The sequence below is a fragment of the Scyliorhinus canicula genome, chromosome 17 (assembly GCF_902713615.1).
Source record: "Scyliorhinus canicula chromosome 17, sScyCan1.1, whole genome shotgun sequence".
NCBI classification, from domain to species: domain Eukaryota; kingdom Metazoa; phylum Chordata; class Chondrichthyes; order Carcharhiniformes; family Scyliorhinidae; genus Scyliorhinus; species Scyliorhinus canicula.
Window position 1 is genome coordinate 18461155 of NC_052162.1, and position 10280 is coordinate 18471434.

General features: G+C 46.6%; 1 protein-coding gene across 3 annotated transcripts in view; it reads left to right on the forward strand.

Annotated features, from left to right (window-relative positions):
• Positions 1–10185, forward strand: part of akap14 (A-kinase anchoring protein 14) — a 65482-nt gene extending 55297 nt beyond the window's left edge. For 2 of the 3 annotated variants that reach the window (XM_038776257.1, XM_038776255.1), the window contains exons 5-6: positions 7631–7683; positions 9519–10185. In XM_038776257.1, the coding sequence (XP_038632185.1) occupies positions 7631–7683; positions 9519–9603 (138 nt within the window). In that variant the 3' untranslated portion in view covers positions 9604–10185. The remainder of the gene's footprint in view (positions 1–7630; positions 7684–9518) is intronic. The other variant, XM_038776258.1, reaches the window with a different exon arrangement.
• The last annotated feature ends 95 nt before the right edge of the window (positions 10186–10280 follow it).

The following is a 10280-nucleotide window of genomic DNA, read 5'->3' on the forward strand; positions in this document are numbered from 1 at the left end:
TCTTTTCAGCTGAAAAGAAAGTGGCCAACCTCCAACTGAACCATTAACATTAAAGACACACAAACATAAACTTACAAACAAAACATACGTGCAGGTTCCATCAGAAAGGATATCGCTTCCCTCAAGCGGTTCCTATTTTACATCATCTGGACACCTCACTTTTCCTCTGTCTCTGTGAACAGGGTCACAAAGGGGTTGCCGTATCGGGATTCAGACACCGTGTCGTCCTGCTCTCCCGGATCCCACACCCTGTCGTACTGCTCTCCCGGATCCCACACCCTTGTGTGGATCAGGCATGCAATTTTGGAATTATGTGACCGGGGGTCACTTTCATCGTTACGGACAAGTCTGTATGAATTGTCCCTGTGCCAAAGTGTTGGGTCTAAACCTGAATGGGCATTGTCGGGGTAGTCGGGGTCGGGTGGTGGGTCTGGGTATTTAATATAGGTGACTTCCATGGGGTCACTGGAGTCGGGGTCGTAGTCGCTACAGTGTGGGCTGTAGGGTTGTGTGCTGTGGCTGTCCTCAAAGTCAGTGTCAGTATCGCTGTCTCTGCTGTGGCAGCTTGTGGGCGTTTCGGGGCGTGGTCTGTTGTGGTCAGTGGGCGGAGTCGTGGGCGAGTCCGATGATGAACTGGTCTGTGAGGGGGATGGTGGGAACGTGTCTCTAGTGGGCGGGGCGAGATGTTCTGCTGCGTCTAGCAGGACATGGTGTGCATGGTTAGACTGTGTTCCATATGCCTTCAGTTGGTTAATATGGAACCACGCAGTCTTTCCATTGGGGTATTTTATCCTGTAAACCGAGGGGCTAATTTTATCCGAAATTGAATACGGGCCTGAAAATTTTGGTGCCAAAAAACTGCTGGGGTTATACACAGATAGCATTACCTGTTGCCCAACCTGAAATTCTGTGGGGTGTACGTTCTTATTAAAGCAGGCTGTGCTTTGTTTGCGTCGTTTTCCCAGTTGAACTGCGGCTGCGATCTGTGCAGACCTCACAGTGTCAACTAGGTCTTTAACTGCTTTCTCATGCATGAGGGCCGTCACTTCAGGGCTAGTCATGTCCAGTCCTAAGAGGAATTCTGTACCTTTCATAGGGCGTCCGGTCATGAGTGTGTGTGGGGTGAATCCTGTAGATGTTGAAACCGTGTTTCGGATAAACAATAGTGCAAATGGGAGCACTGAATCCCATGTAGAATTGTTTTCCTGAACCATTTTTCTAAGGGTCGATTTTAGGGTCCGATTCATGCGCTCTACAATCCCGCTGGACTGTGGGTGATACGCAATGTGAAAATTTTGTTTAATGCCGAATATGGTCAGGACGTTCTTCATGACACGTCCTGTGAAGTGAGATCCCTGGTCCGAATCTATACTTCTGGGTAAACCCCATCTCGTGAAGATGTGGTGGGTCAGGATCTTTGCAGCTGTCTTAGCTGTATTTGTTCTTGAGGGGAATGCCTCTACCCATTTGGTAACGGTATTAATTACAACCAGCACGTATTTATAGCCATTCCTACAAGGGGGGCAATGGTCCTATAAAGTCGATCTGGAGGTTTGTCCAGGGGCCATTAACTGGTCGAGTATGCCGAAGCTGTGCCTTTTTGGAATACCTCTCCGGGTTATTCTGGGCGCAAATAAGGCAATTCTCAATGTAATGGGTTACATCGGTCCTTAAATTAGGCTACCAACAGAGCTGCCTGAGGTGCCTCGTGGTCAGGTCGATCCCTTGATGTCCATGGTTGTCATGGAACAAGGAAATCATTTGGTTTCTGTCCTGCTGCGGGAACACATAAAGCTGGTCCTTGATGATCACACCCTCATGTGTGGTCAGAGCGTGTCTAAACTTATCATACTGGGGCACAAAATTGCCTTTAAAAATCTCCCTGAGATCCTCATCCTGCTTCTGTGCCTCGGCTAAATCTTTAATGTCAGTCTGTGAGACTTGAACTGCACTCACAGGGGCGCTAGCTGGTGCGCTAGCTGGGGGTGTCCAAAAGTGTCCTCGCCTGGAACCTGCTTTTGCCAGCGCGTCGGCTTTTACATTTCCAGGGGGGGATGACCTATGGTGGCTTCTAATTTTGATAATTCCAAAGGTCCTATCCTTCGCTTTGTCTAGGATGTGGCGGAGTAAAGGGGCTGATGGAAGGGGTTTCCCGTCTGCGGAGACAAAACCTCGTGTCCTCCACAGGGGTAGAAAATCCGTTACGCTGTTGCAGACATATAGACTGTCCAAATATATGTCTGCCGGGCTGGGGAAAGAATCGGGGTGGTCCACTATGTAAGCTATGGCCGCGAGCTCTGCTGCCTGCGCGCCTAAGTGACCTGGCAATTTTAGTGCTATTTCCTCGAGTGTGCGACCCTGCGCGTCCTCGACATAGATGCCGCATCCAGTGATACGCTCACCATCTAAAACCGTGGATGAACCGTCCACGTATATCTTCAGTGGGCCCCACGTGTCTGTGTGTTGGGGGCTTTGTCTTGGGTTCCCTATCTTCCTGGGGGGTGTCTTCGCTATGAAGGGTCCTGTGTTGTGTAGGGATGCTACCATTTCACATTCATGGGGCTGTCCTGGATATTGGAGGTTGTCGGCTAAAAATGTGTGTGTCTTGGTCCGTTTAACCGTAATGTCGCGTCCCTGTAAAAGTAGTGTCCACCTAGCTGCCCTAATCTGGCTAACTGAACCGTCCTTCAGTTGACCGTCTAGGAGTAACTGTGTGGGGGTGTGTTCGGTCAAAATGGTGATGGGGTTGAGTCCGGTAATGTAGGAGAAGTATTGAACTGCCCAGAAAACTGCTAGGAGGTGCCTCTCGCAGGCTGAGAATCCTTGTTCTACTGCGTCTAAAAGTCGGGAGGCATAAGCCACGGGCCTTAGCTGCTCGTGCCGTTCCTGAAGTAACACGGCCGAGAGGGTCAGATCTGTGCTCGCTACCTCTATTGCATAGGGGGAGAGTTGGTCTGGGACTTGTAGCGCGGGTGCTGCGCTAAGGGCTTTCTTTAACTCTTCCACAGCCTCTGTATGCTGCGGAAGCCATTCCCAAGGTGCTCCTTTCTTAAGGAGGTCGGAGAGTGGGGCTGCCTTTGTCGCAAATCCATCGATATGGTTCTGACAGTACCCAACCTGTCCTAAGAACGACCGGAGGGCTGAAACATTCTGGGGAAGGGGCAATTTGACAATCGAATCAATCCTTTTGGATTCGATCTCGCGTTTGCCGTGGGTGATGACTGTACCCAAATACATCACTTTATTTTCCAATATCTGGGCCTTTCTGGGGTTAACTTTACATCCAATCGAGGTTAAAAGTTCCAGGAGCTCGGCCAGAAGCGTAATGTGCTCTGCCTTTGTGTCTGTCTGCAGTAATAGGTCGTCCACATACTGAACCAGACATTCGGGGCGGGAAAATTTTTCTAAACCATTCGCCAGCTGTTGGTGGAAAATGGAGGGGGAATTGTGGAATCCTTGTGGGAGGCATGTCCACGTATACTGCTGTGCTTTGAATGTGAAGGCAAATTTGTACTGGCACGCCTTTGCCAATGGGATTGACCAGAAGCCATTGCTAATGTCCAATACCGTGAAATATTTGGAGTGGAGTCCCTGTTTGAGCATGGTCTCGGGACTTGTTGCTACCGTGGGGGCTATTGCTGGGGTAACTTTATTGAGCTCCCGATAATCAATGGTCAGACGCCATGATCCGTCGGGCTTTCTCACTGGCCAAATTGGAGCATTATTGGTCGAGGCTACTGTTCTAAGTACCCCTTGCTCCAATAAACTACCTATTACTTTCTCTATTTCTCCTTCTGCTTCTAGGGGAAATATGTATTGTTTCTGTGGTCGGGGGTCAGGTCCGGTAACGTGAATTTGTCCAGTCATTCTGCTGCAGTCGTGCCGGTGACTGGCAAATGCTGTCCTGTGTTTGTTTAAAACTGCTCTCACTTGTCTGTCCGTGTGTAGTGTAGTCAGGTCGAAAGAATATTCGCCTACTGCGCTAATCCGATTTGCGTACTCTCCTACTGTGAGAGTAGCGGGTGCTCTGTCTGACCTTGCCATTCGCCAGACACACTGGTTTACTGGGTCGAACGACAGCCTATGGGCATTCATAAAGTCTATTCCCAATATGTGTTCTGCTGTCCGGGGAAGATTTACTAAAACGACGGGGTGTTTCGTAGAGATGTTCCCTAGCTGGATTGCTACGGGTGCTGTAATGTGTCCCTGCTGCGAGTGTCCTGTGAAACCGCTAAGTGTGATAGTGGAGGTGGTCGGCCACGTGTCTGCCTGTGCCGTGGTGGTGGAATTAATAGTGGTGCGGGACCCTCCTGTGTCCCAAAGTAACTCTATGGGCTTCCCTCTAACCTTAGCTGTGACTAACCGGTCTTCCGGATTGATCCCAAAGAGTGTCACAGACCCAAGTGGGGGAGCCCGAACACCGTCAGTCCGTTCCGTCCACATTGGTCTGTCCTGACTGTATCCCTATACTATGAATCGGCTTTGCTTTGTTTCTATTCAGAGTGCCTGTCTGCTGGCCTCTCTGTGATCTTTGGGGTGCATTGCATTCCTTAGCCCAATGTCCTAAGTGGCCACAGTTGTAGCATTCCTGCGACTTCTGTGGAGGGCTGTTCTTCCCTTCATTTACCCATGCGGGGCTTTGGTGTGCTCTCACTGCCTGAATGTCCGCTGCAGCCTGAGCTTCCTCTGGGGACTTTACTTTGCCTTTGCCCTGAACTGATTGCTCCCAAGCGCGGGACAATCTTTTCAGGGCCCATTTCTCATTGTGGGCCTCTTCTGAGGGGTCATAACTGTTGCAAGCACTCTGTCCTGCATCTGTGGCATGGGGAATTATGGTGCGCGTCCATTTAACCATGTTTTCACGGTTCAAATGTGCTCTATTTAAATCGCCGAAAACTGCGTTAAAATGGATCCACAGCCTTCCTGCAAATGCTGTGGGATGCTCTATTTTCTTTTGTCGGCACTTGTTTAGTCCCTCAACTGGGTCACCTCGGTTATACCCTATGGCATCTAAAATGGAGGTGTGCATTTCTTCTAGGGTGCCTCCGCCAACGTTCTGTAGGTCGGGGAGGGCTGCTACAACAGACTGGTCTAAGCTCAGAACCATGAGCTTAACCTGCTCTCTCTTGTCCAGGCCGTACATGGTAGCCTGCTGTTTCACTTTCGCGAAAAATTGGTGGAGGTCTGCGGTGGGGAGAAACGGAGTGATCTTCTCACACGCGTCCCTGAGTTGGGTTACAGTTAAGGGGGTGGTGTAAGTGATATCGGGTGCGCCTTCGGTGGTCGCTTTCCTTTGGGTGGTGACTGGATTCATGGGTACGGTAACTATCTGATCTGTGGGGGGTTGGGGTGCTCGTCTTTTCTGTTGCGCTGCTGGCGCACATGTTCCTTGAACATAACGCTGCGCTGTCTCACTTAATTCCTGCCAGTCTGGGGCATTCTCCTCATCTAGCTGTGTTCCAAAAGAACCCATTCTGCACTGAAAGCAGAGATTGCAGCTCCGCAATCTGCTTCCTACGCTTGGAATGATCCACTGTGCTTTGTCTTTGTTCTGTGGTGGCAGCATGGAGTGCTCTTAAAGCTGCCTTAAGGTCAGAGCATTGCCTCTGCAATGCCTCTACCTGTTTTTCTGATTCCTCTCTTATCAGGACGGCACGTTGCACGTCCTGATAGGCCTTTTCGTACTGGGTCTGGGAACTGCTCAGATGGGCTAGACATGACTGATGTGCCCTCTTGGCATCATCCACCTCGCTACCCTTCTCTGCCAGCTTCCCTCTAAGTTCCATGTTTTCTTTCTCGATGTCCCTGACATCCACTTTGCTCATCCTATTTTGTTCTTCTAATTCTGCTCGGAGCGTCCGAACGACCTCCTCTGTGCCTCGCAACTGTGCCAAACAGGACACGATTGCCATCGGCTTGGGTGATTTACTAAGGTTTTTCTTATGAATTTGAGAGAGGTTCTCCCACCAAGTATGTCCTATACTTCCGGGACCTGTCTCCTCATTCATACAGAACTCTTTCCAAAGGGGCCATCCCTTTCCTTGCAGATACATGCGGAGTTCCAGCTTCCACACGGGACACTGACCTACTCGGCTACTGCTGGTCGCTGCGACCACAAACCGTTCTGGGTTCATGAGGCGTTCCATTGCCTGCATGGCCATTTTCTCTTTCTCTTAAATTTGGAACGGGGGTGTTGAGGTTATGTTTTACAAGACGGGTAAGGCTTACGCTATGTTCCGCTCACAAAACTCCCGACAGTTCGTCGCAACAAAAGCTCTCAGGTTTTCCTTACAACCCTGTTAGTACGCATGCACAAAACACACTTCCGAATTACGTTTATTCGTTTGAACACCTTGATTACTTGTTGATTTTTTTTTTTCTTTACTCAGATTTCTAATTCAAATTTCTGGGTCCTCGACGGAGTGGGGGTGCCACTTGTAACCGCGTCCCGTCAGGATGTCGCCACTAAATGTTGCTCGTTTTACTGGAGTGTATTAACACGCCTCCGTTTAAAGGCCGTGTGCTTAACACTACTATGGCTCTGTGTATGTAATTGTGCTCAGGAGTCGCCAGGTGCCGTATTTAGACACCTCACAAGTATATCAAGGTCAGGTTCAAAGTAATAAATCTGTACACCGATTAGTAAGTCCAAACGATTGATATTTATTATGACAAAAATAATAAACACACATGCATACGCTAAAGAGACTAACTTACTTCTAATACTAAACAACTAAAATACTTAGCTAGACAGGAACAGGCAAGGTCAGGGAGCAAGGCCTTCGTCCCGTTCTTGCTCTGCAACTCTCAGGTACTTAAAGTTGTCAGGATCTAGCAAGGTCTGGATCACGTAGCGATCGTTGTATTGGCACTTGCAGTTCGATGGCTGGTGGCTCAACGGCTGGTGATGGAACTGGAGTCAGGATGCGATGTAGCAGCAAAGCAGAGCCGGAGCAAAAGCAGTCAGAGCCGGAGCAAAACAGACCGAACCATGTGCGGGGTCTATTCTTATAGGTCCCCGAAGTCCGTGCCCCTTCGGGGCGGTCCTTTTACCTGCCATGTATCGATTGGGCCTTTCCCAATTGATATCTTCCAAACCCCCCAATCTGAGGGTCGTTCCTCGATGGGTAGGGCGGTCCCTATGGTTCTTTGTGTTTGATACTGTGGTGCCACTCTGTCTGGGCGTTTACTCAAAAGTATCCATTGATACTTAAATGTTTCTATTGTGCGGGGTCTGGATCTGGATCACCTCATTACTATGTAGATCTTGTTGCCATTTACACCTTTGGCTGAAACTCTGCACCTGGCCAAAAACTGGTTTCTGTACGTGCAGAATGCTAATTAGTCTTCTGCAAACTGCTTGTCCTTGCTAAGACTGTTTTTCCTTGCAGCCTTAGCAGTTCTCCATTTTGTAGCCCAGTGTCCATCTTAGGTGGCTACACAATGCTCAGCATAACCTGAGATTTTACAAGTTTCCGTCTTTGAATATCTGATGCACTGACCTGAAGGATTAAACTAAACCAGTGACAAGCGTGTAAAAGCATTAATCCATAATATAATGAATGTTACTTTGAAGCGGACCTCTTATCAATTATTTCAATGAGTAAAAACCTCTCTTTAATGTTTTTAGATTTTTCCAGTTGAAGTTTACTACTTTTTTGAATCAAACAGACTTCTGCACAGGTAAATAGTTTATTTAGAAATTACAGCAATTGTTTGGGTGTTTATGTTTGGTCTTGATGTGGCATCATTGGCAAGGTGTTGTGGAAATCGTTGGCATTTATTGACCAACTCCTGTTGTATTGAGGTGGTTGTGAGCCTTCTCATGAAGGGTGGTTTTGATACAACTTTGTGTCTTGCGCTGTGCCACTTCAAAGTGAAGCATAGAATCCAGTGTAGAAGGCATCCATTCGGCCTATGACTGCACTGACCCTCCAAAAGAGCACTCTACCTAGGCACACTCCTCCTCCCTATCCCTGTAATCCCATGCATTGATCATGGCCAATCCACCTAACTGCATATCTTTGGACTGTGGGAGGAAACTGAAGCACAAGGAGGAAACCCACACAGACATACTCCACACAGTCACCCAAGGCCATAATTGAATCCGGGTCCCTGGCACTGTGAGGCAGCAGTGTTAACCACTTCTTTTTTTATTCATTCATGGAATGTGGGTGTTGCTGGCTAGGACAGCATTTATTGCTCGGGTCTGGAGTCGCAAGTAGGTCAGATCAGGTAAGGATGACAGATTTCCTTTCCTAAAGCACATAAGTGAACCAGATGGGTTTTTATAACAATTAATCATGGTTTTATGGGCATCATTTATGGTCTTTCAATTCTAGATTTAAAATGTTTTTAAATTCAAATTGCGCCATCTGCTCTGGTGGGATTCGAACCGAGGTCCAAAGATGTGCAGGTTAGGTAGATTGGCTATGCTAAATTGCCCTTAGTGCCCAGAAGGTTAGGTGGGGTTACAGGGATAGGGTTGAGGCGTGGTCTTAAGTAGGGTGCTCTTTCCAAGGGCCGGTGCAGAGTCGATGGGCTGAATTACCTCCTTCTGGATTGTAAATTCTATCTATGAAAATCCCCAGAACATTACCTAGGTCTCTGGATTACTAGTCCAGTGATAATACCACTATGGCACTGCCTTCCCCCTCTGCCACCGTGCCATCCTAAAGTTACGGATCAAACACATTAGTGTAGGGCTGGAATCACATATCGGCCAGACTGGGCAAAGACAGCAGATTTCTGTCCCTAAAGAACATTAGTGAACCAACAATCCAGCAGTTTGTGGCCACTTTACAGTTCCAGCCAATTTCCGTACTGAGAGATTGCATGGTTACACAATGTGACACTGTCAGTCAACAAACCACTTCACACGTAAAATAATCTAGCACCTCCAACGTTCCTCCATGTTTCACTGTGTATTTGAGATCATCTATATTTTTATGCAAAACAAATCAAGCCCTTGTGTAAAGTCTAAATCATTAAACATAAACCATATCCTCCCTGTTCTGTAGAAGTTTAAATCCCAACAAACGCACAAATGACATTGGGAATAGAGTAAAACACTGAGCAGTCTAGATCCATTAAAATCCTGAAATCACTAATGGGTATCTTTCTTTTCCTTATGCTTTTGGTGTTTATGGGGGGACTTTCTTACTTTAGGATATGTGTCATGTTGGAGATTGGCAGTTAATGCCCAATTGGCAGCATAAATTTTTGAAGGATTATGTTGCGATCACCAAGTTTGAGTGAGCAATCGAAAGAAAGTATTTACACTGTAGATCACTTGTGTAAGCTGGGATGGTGTCGAGAAAGAATAAGGTTTATAGCTTGAAAACCATTTGTTTGTATTAGTTTCAAATTATATTTCATAATATCAACAGTAATGTTTTTACTAGCACCAGTTTCTTAAGTTTACTGCTCAATGACTTTAACAAGTGAAATTACTTTTTTCTACAAATATAGTTTTACATTAATAGCATAAAACTAAGAAGCATGTTTTTTTTTTTAAGACCAGGTGAATCAAGATTCAGAGAAAAATGGCTAAAGGACATCATCGAAAGCAAAATTCTGTTAATGGATCAAGTGACCTTTTAGGCTTTCTTGAGTGTTTATATGTTGGGTGTATAAAGGGGCGAAACTATATAGATCTTTGGTTGTTTTCTTTACATTTTCTATGCTTTTAAAAGATGGGCCTACATGCTGTGATGGTTCCATGGGCTCGAGTTGTTCTCTGCCCCTACTTTGTCTGAGCTTATTCTATCCATTTATATGAGACCTAATAGTGAGAGGTGTGAGGCTATTCAACACTGGTAACTTAGTTCTCCTCCCACTTAGCTTCTCTTTGGCATTCTTGCTGTTTGAGAGAGACAGTTGCTCCTACCCCTTCTCCATCTCCCAGTGGAGATGACTAAGAATAGTGATTGTTGCTCTTTCCTCACCCTAAACCAGGGACACTCGAGTTCACTAGAACGTCAATACCCCAGCTAACTCTATGCAAGCTAGGAATCAAAACTAGCACATTTTGGCCTTGTATGATCTTGATGTACATTTTCCTGACTGAACCATCATGGATTAAAGAATTATTTTCCTTATTGTATATTTTTCAATAATGAGTCCAAAAGAATTAAGGAAAACATTAATTTTCATTCTATGGCTAAATAAACCTGTTTGATATAAGCTCCAGTGTTGGTTTTTTTTGAATGTGATTGAAGGCATCAAAATTGATGGGAACCAAATGAGTTTCCTAGTTAATTCATTTGGGAGTGAAATGA